The sequence below is a fragment of the Carassius carassius genome, chromosome 49 (genome assembly GCF_963082965.1).
Source record: "Carassius carassius chromosome 49, fCarCar2.1, whole genome shotgun sequence".
In the NCBI taxonomy this organism is placed as follows: domain Eukaryota; kingdom Metazoa; phylum Chordata; class Actinopteri; order Cypriniformes; family Cyprinidae; genus Carassius; species Carassius carassius.
The window spans coordinates 427,662-442,500 of NC_081803.1; the positions used below are offsets into that span (position 1 = coordinate 427,662).

The window sequence follows — 14,839 nt, forward strand, 5'->3', positions numbered from 1 at the left end:
GATAGATACATATATAGATACATAAATAATAGATACATATCTAGATACATAGATCGATTCATATATAGATAGATAGATTTGTATAGATAGATAAAATGGAAGCTCCCCAGAAGAGATGCCGTACATCTGTGGTGTGGGAGCATTTCCATTTAGAAACCCCAAATAAAGTGAGATGTGTGTATTGTGATCGGCAGCTAGCCTACTGCAACAATACATCATCCATGATGCCATTTGAGGAGCACTCATCCTGCCATTTTGCAGGGTGCAGAGGATGGCATTCCCCCTGTACCTAGGCCTGCTACTGACACTGCTGGGCCATCTAAGCAAGGTATGCATTGTTTGGGATATAATTATAATTGAAATATAATTACAACCTTTTGGGACACTGTTTATAAAGTTTATAAGTTATATAAAGCACTGATTATAAACACTGGAAGGTTTCCAAATAATGAACCAGTAGGCTATACTTTTAATAGATGTGCACTAATTGAAGCTGTATTTTTCCAATGTATTTGTCTGAAAGTATGTTTTGTCTTCTCTTTTAAAAGTCAGACAGAGGGAATTGGATGAGGCTCTTATAAACATGGTGGTGAAGGATCTGCAGCCCTTCACCATCGTGGACGATGAGGGATTCAGGGCATTTGTGAACAAGCTTGATCCAAGCTATGTCCTCCCATCCCGGAAGGTGCTTAAAATAATGGTCAGCGAAAAGTACAACAAAGCCAAGGAGAAGACAATGGAGGACCTACAAAAGGCCGAATTTGTTAGCCTTACAGCTGACATGTGGTCCTCCATTAATATGGATGGATATCTTGGTGTGACTTGCCATTACATAACACCAGAGGCAAAAATGGCAACTGTTGTACTGGGTGTAAGGAGGTTTTACCAAACCCACACAGCCCAGCATCTCATGGAGGCTAAAGCCTTGCTAATGGCTGAGTGGGGAATAACCTCCAAAGTTCAGTGCATGGTGACTGACAATGCATCTAACATGATCCTAAGTGCCCAGCTACTCCACCTTCGCCATGTCCCATGTTTTGCTCATACTTTAAATTTGATTGTGAAAAAGGCACTAGATCAAACCCCAGTCATCAATGAAATACGCCAGAAGGCCAGAAAGATAGTGGGGTTGTTCAGATCCAGCTGCAAAGCAAAGGACAAGCTTGTGGAGATGCAGAGCTTGATGGGAAGACCAACTCTGAAAGTGATACAGGAGGTTGACACGAGATGGAACAGCACATTTGACATGCTACAGCGCTTGTATGACCAACGTGAACCAGTGGCTGCTGCACTTTCCAACTTAAACAATCATACTGCTCCCCTGACAAGTATTGATTATGACATTATTGAACCATCATTGTCAATACTGCAACCATTCAAACTCGCAACAACAGAGATGTCAGAGGAAAAGAGAGTGTCTGCCTCAAAGCTTATACCACTGTACAGGATGTTGCAGCACAAGCTTGCACAGAAAAAAGGAAATGCAACGCAGGAATCAACTGTTCAATTAGGTAGGCCACAATGACCATACTACCCATGTGATTGGCCATAACTGTCATATTATTGTCATTATTATAAATATGTGTTTCTCCTGTTTTGGCTCATAGGCTCACATCTGCAAGAAGGTCTGCACTCCAGATGTGGAGGTTATGAGAGATTTAGAGCCTTGGCACTGGCTACACTGCTGGTCCCAAGGTTCAAAAATGTGGCATTTGGAAATGCTGCCAAAGCCCAGGAAGCTGAAAAGCATATCACACTGGAGTGTGCTTCACTGATGCGTTCAAACACAAATCCTGGTGAGCAGTTTCAGTCTGTGTTATGTTATGTAATCTGAATGTAATATAATATATCCTTCATATATGCCGTCAGTTTAGGATTTGTTACTAATTGCTGTTTTCATTTTTATTCAGACCCAGAAATGTCAACATCAAACCCATCATCATCATCATCACCATCACCATCAACATCAACACCAGTAGAAACACAGGACAGTTTATGGGAACTTTTTGATACTCGCATCCATCAAACCAAGATGATACACAATGCTACAGCTGATGCCACAGTGGAAGTGAAAAAATACATCAACGATGCGTATTTGCCCAGAACTCATGATCCACTAACTTACTGGAAAGAGAGAGCAGTAATCTTTCCTCATTTGTATGTCCTTGCAAAAAAATATCTTTGTATGCCAGCAACAAGTGTCCCTTGTGAGAGGATTTTTTCAAAGGCTGGAGAAATTATCTGTAAAAAAAGAAGTAGGCTAAGTCCTTCCACAGCAGATAAATTAATATTTTTGAATAAAAATCTCTAAAAAAGTGAGACATTGTGGCTTGATTTCTTTTATTAATATTCATTTTTCATGACCAAAATAACATTATGCACAGTGAGGAGCCTATAGGTTACAAGCTTCACATATTAGAACATTATAATAATAAAAAAACAACACATTTTTTAATGGCTCATCAAGGTTGTTTCAGATCAACACCTGCAAGTGACCACTGGGTGTCACCGTTGAGACGGGTGTCGGATTGATTCGAAGCCTCGAAACAATATGGCACATTTGGTTCAACTGTTTCATTGGTTCACGAGGCCTCGATTTTGCCATCACTACAAAACACAGGAATAACAAACACTGGGAAAATGCTCGGAAATGTCAGACTGGCTAAACAAGACTTCGCAGTGAGTGAGAGTGAGTGTGCTGCTTTTATGTGTGTGTGTAAATGAGTTGCAGGTGTGGCAAGGAAATTGGCTGATGAATGAGGTGCAGGTGTGGCAGGGTGATTGTGATGCAGTGACTCATGGGTAATGTAGTTCGGGTGTGGTGCAACAGTTTGAGAGGTGCTAGTGTCCAAGTGACAACTGGTGGTTGATGTGTGGTATGGTCCTGACTGGAGTGCCCTCTACTGAAGCTCATGGGCACTCCATCTAATGATCGTGACGGGGTACATTTGTAGCAATAAATACTTTTGCTCTTTTCTAATGTACACTACTGTTCAAAAGTTTGGGGTGGCAAGATTATTTCATGTTTTTGAAAGAATTCTCTTCTGCTCATTAAGGCTGCATTTATTTGATCAAAAATACAGTAAGAACAGTAAATATATTTAATATTATTACAATTTCAAATAACTATTTTCTATGTGAATATATTGTAACAATGAACAATAAGCTTTTGCCTTGATTCTGATTCACAGATGTCCTATTTCCTTGCTGTCCAGATGTTCTTTCTATGAATAAAAATGGCAGGTTGGAGAATTGCTACAAAGTGTTATTACCAGAAGTTGGAGCGGGCATGATGCTCCATGTAGGGCTGTTCATCAGTGAAAGGAGCCAGATGAATGTCACCCTGAGTAGGGAACATCATGCCTGGAAAGTGATAGAAAACAAGTACAAGCACTCGATATATAAGAACCTATAACATTTGACCACAACATATATTAATGAGTGTGTACAGTGTCATTTAAAGGCATAGTTCACCCAAAAATGAAAATTCTGTCATTAATAATTACTTTTATGAACGCATGGCAAAGAATGATTGGATGATTTATCCCTTTAAGGGAAATGTGGTGATTGTTGTACGATGTACAGACCTTTGGGTTTTAACCAGCTTTTGGCGTGTAAATAGCTCTCTAATATCCTCTCATGGAGGATCATGTAGCCAATGGGTTTTGAGATGATCACATCCACCTTCTCTGAGCAGGAAACTTCCTCAATATTTCCTGAAAATACTGTGATTTTGTTGGACAAGTTATTGCTTTGAGTCTAAAGAGACAAGAATGACAAAACAACTTAAGCTTTATCAACAGCATCTGTTCCACGGTGATGCATTTATAATGGAATACTATGGAGCAATATCTTGCACCAGAATAAACATTTAAAACACTTTTTTTTTTTACATTTACACTGACCAAATCACAAGAATTGTGTCAGTAACACAAAGTCAACAAATCAGCCTACAAAAGTAGGTATTCTAAAAAGACAACTTGGATGACTTACACTCAAAACAACAAATAAATTGTATAGAATGATAAGAATTTTTTTTGTTTGTTTGTTTGTTTTTACTTATCTTATTTTACTTTTACTTATTATGGAAATTATATGCTTTCTTACTTTACTGACAAACATTTATGGTAAAGCAAAATGTATTCCATCTAATTTCTATTTTACAAAACTGCCATGTTTTAAAATATATTTCTATTTACACATTTTTAGTTTTAAGGTTGAAATTTACGATGTTTAAAATATACATTATTAACTTTAAGACTTCAAATGGAAAATTATTTATAAGCACTGAGAAAGAATCCAAAAAATGGGTCTGATTATCACCCTTGCAAAATAATATAAAAATGCAACGTAATCTCTTTTCTAAACAGAGGAAATCATTTAGAGATGAACAGTTAAAAGTTTTGTGTTATATTTGGAAATTTAGATGTGGCAGTAGAAACACAAACACAACACACAAAAATACTACAAGAGTAACAAGAGCTTTCCACTAAATGAGAAAAAGGTGCTATTAGCACTGTTAAGAAAGCTTTATCTATGAAAGTCTTTATCTATGAAAACACGTGTCCTTGCCCACTGTGCAGGTTTCTGGGCCAAATCTGTCTTCAAGTCATTTAGCAGCCAGAATGTTATGCATTCCAAATGTGCAGGAAAGATCCTTCTGAAGGACCTCTTAAAGGTGAAAGTGTTCCAGAAAAGTTGTCTCGGCCTGGATATTTTTCCACAAAACCCGCAGCCCTGAACTTCAGGCCAAATGGATGTGACAGTACAGATAGTGATTTATCATCCAAGCACATCCAACAGCTAGCCAAAATATACAATACACTGTGCACTGGAAGTACTTTGTAATAGATAGAATGGAAATCTCTGATTTGCTTTTAAAAAAATTATTTTCTGAACACGTCCTCACCCTCAGATCACTCAAGATGTAGATCAGTTTGTGTCTTCATCAGATTTGGAGAAATGTAGCATTGCATCACTTGCTCACCAGTGGGCGCTCTGCAGTGAATAGATGCCGTCAGAATGAGAGTCCAAACAGCTGATAAAAACATCACAATCCACAATAATCCAAAAAAGAAATGTTTTAACAGCTGTTTGGACTCTCATTCTGTCGGCACCCAATCACTGCAGAGCATCCACTGGTGATGCAATACTACATTTCTACAAATATGATGAAGAAAAAAACTCAACTACATCTTGGATGGCCTGCAGATGAATAAATCTTTAGCTATTTTTTATTTTTGGTTATGTTTATAGACATGTTCTTTAACACAACTGAATGTAATTAAAAATAATAATAATAATAATAAAAAATGTGGGGGGAAATCCTTTCATACCACCACGGTACATTGGACCCTATTTTTCTTTTTAATTGCACACTCACACATGATCAGATTTCCCAATATTTTAATTAATTGGTTAATTCACCCAAAATGGAGGTTTGTCTTTACTACCCAGATGTCATTCCAAGCCATATCATTTTGATTCTTCTATAAAACACAAAAGGAGACATTTTGCATAATGTTCATTTAGCTCTTTTTCTCGCAATAAAGTTTATGGGAAAAGATGCTGTAAAAAAGGACATGAAGGTATCATAAAAGTAGTCTGTGTGTGATCCAACTCAACTGAAGACTTACAACAATTGTGTAAGGAACAGACCCAAATTTAAGCATAACACAAACCTTTATTCTTGAAAAAACACTCAAATTTCATTTTAATTGTGTATTTACAAACTTGCATGAACATATATCATACAACACAATGCCCCAGAATTGTTTTCATGTGCCTCATAGCTGACATTTGAATATGTGGGAATAAGATTTGAGACCGACAGTAGTGAACAATATTTTGAGTATGAGAATTACATTTCAGTCTGTTTCTCACATGAAGATATCAAATGACTTTAGAAGCTAAGTCACACAGACTATTTTTAAAACACTTCATATACATTGTCATTGCATGGAATAAAGAAGTGTGAACATTCTCCTAAACAGAGCATATTTTGTGTTCCAGCAAGAAATTACTCCAGGGTGAGGAAATGAATCATAAATAGGATTGTGTGTAATTCTGCATATTTGGCCACAGGACTGGCCTCCACTGTGTACACTTTCTTAGCCTGGATGGCAAATAAGGACAATATCTCTGTCCCACAGTGCTTTAAAAAAAAGATTGACAGTATTCAGTGCTGAGTATTACTGTAAGGTTAACCCTGCCTGGTTTACATGCTTGAAAATGATTAACAGTTGAAAACATTCGTTAGGAATTTAGAAAAGTAATCCAAATTTAATCAGTTACATTAATAAAGTAACTGAAATAGGTAACTTGTAATCTGTAAACTATTACAATTCCAAAGTAACCTTTCCAACACTGTTTTATATGTATATAGGCTATATTAGGGCTGGTAATTTAACGTGTTATTAGATTAATTAATTATGGAGAAAATAACCATTAAAATTATTAACGCATTTGACGCACTTGCCCCGCCCCAGACTTATGTGGATTATCTGCCATTTCATACAGTCGACTGATGACTAGTATAAGGCAGGACAACAATTTACTGCATGATGGAGCCTAGAGAATATCCCTAAAATTCAAGATGTGGGGCAAAATGCCCATTTGAGATTGTGTCTCATATTTACATCACATAGTTAAGAAATATTACACAAGCTGCTAAGTGCAATATCACACGAGAGCAAACTCATACTATACAACAGTTCATTAAGAAGTTAATATTGTGTTATTTTAGACACAATGTTGTCTGCTTTGATCAATTTTGCCAACCAAAATATGAAGACAAAGCAGAACTGTTCATCCCCGAGCAACTCACAGCGGCATTTCATTTCTTAATCCACATTTTGAACGAATTTGGTGAGGCATTTGGCACGTTGAACTATTGGCCGTAGTCGCGTTGGCTTTGAAAGTGACGTTGCACAGACCCATCGGTCTGATGGTGATGACCCGCTTCAAGTCGAACAAGCCTAATGATTCAATTAACCATTCATAAAGAATAATTTGCTTCACTCCTGACTGATGGATTGGAGTTGTGTGGTAAACATCTCCTTTTGTCCTCAGAAGAAAGTAAGTCATATAGGTTTCAGATCAGAGGCTCATCCATAAGTTGGCATCAGAAATGACTGTATCATGTCATGTGAAGTAGGGGAGAGCGGGGTCGAAAGTAACGTGGGACGAAAGTAACAAAGCGATTTTCTCAGAGCCTATTACTGCATTTGCATTCCCAGCTATGACGGTATATTCAGCATTCAATCCTTGATGGAGCTGAGAAATATCACGTGATTTCCTCATCATTTCCCGCAGTTAGGTCGGTAAAACTGTTTTCGAGAACAAAAAGTAAATTATTGAAGCGGTAATTTTTTTTAATGAGTTGTGTTGTTGTTTTTTGTTTCATGTGTCACAGTAATGATCAATCTACAGGTTATTTAATGCGTTAACACATCCTAAAGTTTGCATTATCAAAGTTTTTTAGTATAAAAGTAAATCAGGTTTAAATGCCAGGAGTTCCTGTCGGGAAGAAAGTAATAGTTGTTACTTTTGTCCCGGTACAGTGACAAGAAGTATTTATTTTGTTCCGATACATGCTATTCTGTGAATTTCTGTCTCTTGCATCATTTATTAAAATGTTTATGTCATATTATACAAAAAGAATATGTCTGAGTGAGGGTCAGAAAGACAAACAGTGGTCTGGTTTTATCCAGATGTTTATGAGAGAGCGTTTCTGGACATAGAGGAACATCTGGGCAACTCCTACCTCGCATTTACCTTAGTTATATTAAGGTTTTAGCCATACCTTAGCTTTTACACCTCCAGCTATGAATTTGCAGTGTTTCCAGATGTTTTAATTCACATTTTGAATTTATGCATAAAAACAACTGGATGGAAACATGAATAGGCCTACTGTTACATTATGTTTAGAATTTATATTATGCCAATGTAATTTTACTATTATATTGTTCATTCTGTTGAAAAAATGTTTTATAAAAATACACTGATATAAAAAAATAAAAAATGAAAAAATAAAGTTTGTACAGTCGGGTTTTGAGACATTTGATGAAACTTAAATTTAAAATAAAAATATAAATATAAATATGCAATTTAATAATTTTTTTGACAAAAATAAAAGACAGAATATGTTTGCAGTTACATATTAACAAGGTCATAGTCAGGTATACTTAATAAAAATAAGAGTAACAGAAAATAAATCAAATAAATAGCTTTTATTGTTGTGTTACTTTTAACCCACCTGTGTGTTACTTTTGTCCCAACCGATGGGGTCAAAAGTAACAATGTGCAACGTATGTTCAAATTGAAATTATACTGAAGCCTTTCTACATTTCTACAAAATACCACCTGGTATTGATAGACCACACTTCTGAGTTACTGACCACAGCAGAAATATATCTCTGTCTACAACATTATCTTTTAAAATGATGTTTTTCTGAAAAATGGTACTTTCGCCCCTGCTCTCCCCTACATGGGATACAGAAAAACAGCATAGCGGGGCTATATAATTTTGTGCACCAGGAGGCAGAAAGTGCTGGTGACCAGGACCAGTGTACCGTGTCAAACACAACAGAGTCCAGTGAGGCGATGCTGGAGCTCAAGCAGCAGAACAGCCTCACGGAGAATGAGCAGTGGAGCCGTAAATCTGGCCATCTGTCAGTGTGGCCAGACCACACAAAGAGACTCCAGAAAATGTGTGGCACACCTGAATAAAGAGCCTTCATTTGCCCTTCAACCAATAAACAACAAGACACTACAAAGAGCCAGTGGAGAATATTTACAGTGTAAATGTGGTCCTTCACTCTATTTACTTACTGAAAGCATTACATGATACTGACTAATGACTAATTAATTATCAAAGGAAAAATAATACTGACCAAAAGTGATCCATAGGAAAGGAAAATCACCAATGAGATCTCAGTTTATTCAGCTAGTATCAACTAAGTTTAAATGGAGACTTGAGTCTCTTGCTTCTCCTATGTTTCTCCGGTCATACTTTATTTAACTATGCACAAGTAAATATTAGATAAATATTCGATACTGTATATTAAGTTACAACATGTACTACTTTATATGTTTAGGGTTAATTTTAATTGCTTGTAATTATGCACAATTATTCCGTATGTAAGGCGAAACAACGCCTGCTTTTCCCATATTTTCTTGCAGTGTAGCCTATAGACTGCATAAAATACCCCTACTCAATTAATTCAGGCTAATAGGATAAAAGCTCCTTTGTTGTATCTACTACTTCAGAAAATCGTTCTATTCTATTCTATTCTATTCTATTCTATTCTATTCTATTCTATTCTATGCTGTATCTTCCAACCTGTGGTCTGGATTAGCGATGTCCAAACGCTTTGCGAATCGGTTCGTAAGAATCCTTAAAAAGAACCGGTTCAAAAGAACGATACGTTTGCGAATCGGACGTGACGGCTCGTAACATCGATGGCGCGCGATGTCTGTAACCCAATGTCTGAAATATCAGACCGAGTTCGTCGAGCCCAAAACGTAGAGCTGTAGAGACTTTAAAGCCAAACGCCCGTTTATTAGATCTCACACACAACCGAATGCAAACGACGTCTGTCCTGGAGTCGTAATGAAATGAAGAGGACACGGGGTTTATACGCCACAGAAGAGTGTGCTGTCTACAAGGTATGGTTTTTATACTCATCGCTGATTTAAGCCTTTTATTATATGATTCCGTTTTAATGGTGAAGGCAGTAGCTATACGGACTGGCTTTTTGACAGCCTTGCAGATAAATGTCGCGTATGAATGCCGCCCAGTGTGTTATTTCACACAAATGATGCGTGTTTCGATTCAGAGTGAACATAGTCATTGTTTGGGTTTGTCCTAAGGTGTCGTTTGATTACTTTGCGTCGTAAGAAATACAGTTTTAACAGGCCGGTTTAAATATTTTGCATTGATAATCGGCTCTAAATCCATCATATCAAGATTGGGATATCAAAACAAGGCTTTAATTGACGAGTCCCTACTGTCTCTGCAGCTGGATTTGTGAATGTGAAATCAGGGAAAGGAAATGCTCTTGATTTCAGCACCAAGGCGCTGTCCACTGCTCCAGCAACAAAGCATCAATAAAAAATGGACATTTACTGATCAATGAACCTGCTGTCACATCAACAATAAATACTTTATAGACGATTTCAATTTGTGCACAGTGGAGTATGCCATTTAAAGCACTGCTCTTTGTCTCGTCTCTATAGACTAAACCCCGTCAACACATCAGATTTTCTCCAAGAAATATCGAGGCTGGTCAGTGTTTGATTTCTATCTTATTCACTATAAAGTGCAACAGTAGAGTACTGGAAGTGGAAATCTCATCCCTGTTATGACCTTCAGATTTAAGAGATGATAAATGCTTCTGTGTCAGTTCATTTGTACGAATGTGGATATAATAGCTGAATTACTAATAAGGAACCCATAATCCATGAAGAGATTGTTACTTTGAAATGAAAATCCTGCAAGAGCTCAGCAGTGAATAATATACCTAACTGTGAAATGAATTTAAGGTTTTCAGACACTTAATTACATTAATTGCAATTGAATTCAAATGCATTATAGCTTAAATGTACATTAAATGCAAATAACTGAACTTTAGAGACATTTCCTGAGTCACACACACAAAATAAATTGGTTCTTCAGTGGTTCTTTGGGGTCGGTGAGGTGCTACATAGCACCACTTAAACCTGTTAAGGGCCTGTATAGTTATTTAAAGGTTCTCTAGCCCTCGTTTAGTCTCCTAGATTGGGTAAAGGACAATCTAAGCAATGACATTGAACACAGTGTGTCCCCAAGGCTCCCCTATAGGGAAATATTCCATGGCATAAAAGTGCACTCAAAACAGCTTTTCCCATAGTAGTAAATTCCCATTCATAGCAAATATATGAGAGTAGAGTTAGGTATCTAAAATCTAAGAAAGAGAATGGGGTTCCTCTTGTGGTGCTACATTTGTATGGCAGCTTTAAAGATATGGAACTTTATAGCACTTAAAGTGGTTTCTTGTGATTACGAGCCAATGAAGCACTTTTAATGCTACTTAGCACCTATTTTAGAGTGCATTTAAGTAAGATTTAAGTACATCTTTATATGTAATTTTATAATTACTTCTACTGTCTTTGAAATAGGCATAAATCTGTAATGATGAAATTGCAATTTAGTACAAATATATTAACATGTAATACACAGTTAAAATAATAAAGTATTTCACATGTACTTTACTATGTTACTCAACACATCAAAACAAGTGCACTTAAAAAAAGTCACAAGCTTACTTATCACACATATTTCATTAATATAGTACTATATATATATATATATATATACTATTAAGAAATTAAGTACACAACAAATGCATGGTTCAGTAGAATTAAAGACTTCTTTTCAGAAGAGTAAAACTAAATAGTTTGGAATAAGCTTGCAATAAAATACCATCTTTCTTTTTTTTTAATTCAGTTGCAAAAGTCACAGTGCTGCAGGAGATCAGTAGTTCATTACTTCAGATTGAAATCAAATGCTCTAATGCTGCAAAGAACTTTTACTTGAAGAATTTTGGGATTATTGGATAAATCCGGAATAAGGTCCACCAACAATATGGGCCAGCTACTTTTGCATTTTATAGACTTTGAATGTGATTCATTTGTTAGAGTATAAATGTAGGATGTTTCTCAGAATGTGGTGTTGGTGTTTTTTTACAGGGTTGTTTCATTGACGTTCACACAGAGACATGAGGAAGTGCAGCCCATGGATGTTTCTGCCTGTAATGTTTTCTTTCTTTACAGCTGCTGGTCTCTGGGTTGTGTGAGTATCCAAAGCACACTTAATTTATTTAAGCTGCCGTTAAGACAAATATGATATAATTTCATTATAAACAGGTATTTCATTGCTGTGGAGGATGAGAAAATCACCCCACTCAGTTCAGAGTACAAGTAAGGAAATTTCCCTCTTTTGCAAGCCAACTATTTAATATAAGTAATCAATAGTTATGCCTTCTTCAAACTGATTTTCCTTACATAGGAGGTCCGAATCAAAATCTCCTCCATATATCAGGTAAACCTGTATGTTTTATTATGAATTGCATGATTCGTTTAGAGGCCTGATAACTGTTCTTATGTGCAGTCTTTACTGTTTAGTATTGCAGGCAATGCTCCACCTGCCAGCTGCGTGTTCAGTCAAGTCATGAATATGGCAGCCTTTGTAGGTATGAATGGTAATCAGATCCTATCAGAGGACTTGGTCTTCTTATAAATAGAAAGTGCTAAGCGCTAACCATTATATAATCTTTTATTTTTTTTCATATGGACAGAAAATGTAGCCTAATGCAATTGTTGCAATGTTCATCAACATCATATGAACATCTGTATAGTTCTTAAAGGAATAGTTCACCAAAAAAAGAAAATGTGCTGAAAATTTTCTCAGTCCATCCAAGATGTTGATGAGTTTGCTTCCTCATCAGATTTGGAGAAATGTAGCATTGCATCACTTGCTCACCAGTGGGTGCTCTACAGTGAATGGGTGCCGTCAGAATGAGAGTCTAAACGGCTGATAAAAACATCACAATAATCCACAAGTTATCCACACCACTCCAGTCCATCAGTGAATGTCTTGAGAAATGAAAAGTTGCATGTTTATAAAAAAAAATTCCACGTTTTTATTTTTAACTGTTGCTTCTTGCCAAAATACGAGTCCATAATCTATAATAACGCTTCCTCCAGTGAAAAAGTCCACATCCGGTTGTCTCTCACATCAAAATCCTCATTTTGACTCTTTTTAGCCAGAAACAACAGTTTGAAGTTAAAACATCTTGATGGATTTGTTTGTTGCAAACGTACTCGGTTACTAAACGTAACCTCGGTTCTCTGTAGAAGAGTGAACGAGTACTGCGTCTTAGCTAAGACGCTACGGGAAAAGTCTCTTTTCACGAAATACTGAAGCAAAAAATTATCCTTAATTTTGTATTTTTGTAAAGCACATTTGCAGCAGTACACAGCCATAGGCGAGACGGCTCGTTCGCTCATTGGCTTGTTCTGCGGCAACTGCACAGCCTATCGAGCGCGGACTGATCCAACATCAGACCAATAAGGGCGCTTCGCGCCCTTCTTGCCACTTCCCGCCGAAACGGGTGTGGCCCAACCTATAAAAGGAGCTCGAAAAGGCTGACTCACCTGATTTATTTCATCGCCGAAGCGAACCAGAGTGAATCGTGCGCACGGCAGAGAACGCAGTACTCGTTCGCTCTTCTAGAGAGAACCGAGGTTACGTTTAGTAACCGAGTACGTTCTCTTACGAGAGCTCTCTCGTACTGCGTCTTAGCTAAGACGCTACGGGAACCCAATGTAAAACACCGTGCGCGCAGGGATCACACACCAATAAACCTGAAGCAACGCCCAGGATTTACAGTGCACAGTCACCTGAGGGACTCACAGAGAGTCCAGGACAGAAAAGGGAAAAAGCCCTCCATCCTATATCTAGCAGCATCCGTAGATGCGGCAATATGACATCACACAGCCGAGGCAAGGCCTGACCAATGTGGCAATGCGGGTCTTACGCAATACTGCCCATATAACAGTCGTCAGCGCATAGCGCTCGTGAACTCAGAATTCCCCTCAGGGCCCTGATTCGACTATACCGACAACAGCCTTGCTTGCAAGGCGGGGACCTCCAGGTTATAGAACCTGATAAATGTAGACGGCGAGGCCCAACTTCCCGCCATTGTGGAGTGTGCTCTGACGCCCAACGGGAACTGAAGGCCCCTGGAAGCGTAAGCTAACGCTATGGCGTCAACTATCCATCTGGATAGAGTCTGTCTCGAAACAGCCATTCCCTTGGAACGTCCACCGAATGAGACAAACAGCTGCTCCGTCTGCCGAAAGGCAGCAGAGCGAGACACATAAGCTCTTAAAACCCTGACAGGGCAAAGAAGACTCGAGTCTCCATCCTCCCCTGACACCGGCAGGGCAGACAGGGCAATAACCTGAGCCCGAAACGGTGTGTTGAGGGATTTCGGCACATAACCGTGCCTAGGTTTGAGTATGACCCTTGAGTCATTGGGCCCAAACTCCAAGCACGAAGGGCTCACCGAGAGCGCGTGCAAATCACCCACACGCTTCACAGAAGCGAGAGCCAACAAGAATACTGTCTTGAACGACAGATGCTGAAAGCTAACCGATTGGATAGGCTCAAAAGGGGGACCCTTCATGGCCTCCAAAACCGCCGCGAGGTCCCACATAGGGACTGACGGAGGTCTGGGAGGATTCAGCCTCCTAGCTCCTCTGAGGAACCAGATGACTAAATCGTTCCTTCCTATTGACTGACCGGACGCCGTTTCAGAAAACGCCGCGATGGCCGCCACATAAACTTTGAGCGTGGATGGGGCTCTGCCCTTATCCAACAGCTCCTGTAGGAAGGAGAGGACCTCCGTCACCTCACAACTAAGGGGTGAATAACCTCGAGCTGTACACCAGCTGGAGAACACCGACCACTTCGAGGCATACAGACGTTGTGTCGACGGAGCTCTAGCCTGAGTGATGGTATTTAGCACTCCCACTGCGAGATCAGCGGGTAACCATTGAGCGCCCACACATGGAGGGACCACAACTCCGGTTGAGGGTGCCAAATCGAGCCCCTGGCCTGCGAGAGGAGGTCCCTCCTCAACGGTACCGGCCACGGGGCGACATCTGCTAACTGCATCACTGCATCGACTTGAGTCGCTTTTATGGGCGCGAGCCCTGTGTGAAGGGCTGTGCTTATATGTGGAGATGGGCACTGAGCAGTGGGCATCGTCTCTACATTTATAGCACCATCGGC

General features: G+C 38.7%; 1 protein-coding gene across 1 annotated transcript in view; it reads left to right on the forward strand.

The window, feature by feature from the left end:
• Nucleotides 1-9,474: 9,474 nt before the first annotated feature.
• The window catches only part of LOC132132777 (transmembrane protein 150C-like), a 14,206-nt gene continuing 8,841 nt past the window's right edge, over nucleotides 9,475-14,839 (forward strand). The window contains exons 1-6 of the mRNA XM_059545301.1: nucleotides 9,475-9,669; nucleotides 10,240-10,288; nucleotides 11,731-11,833; nucleotides 11,908-11,961; nucleotides 12,050-12,082; nucleotides 12,166-12,233. Coding sequence (XP_059401284.1) covers nucleotides 11,760-11,833; nucleotides 11,908-11,961; nucleotides 12,050-12,082; nucleotides 12,166-12,233 — 229 coding nt within the window. The 5' untranslated portion in view covers nucleotides 9,475-9,669; nucleotides 10,240-10,288; nucleotides 11,731-11,759. The remainder of the gene's footprint in view (nucleotides 9,670-10,239; nucleotides 10,289-11,730; nucleotides 11,834-11,907; nucleotides 11,962-12,049; nucleotides 12,083-12,165; nucleotides 12,234-14,839) is intronic.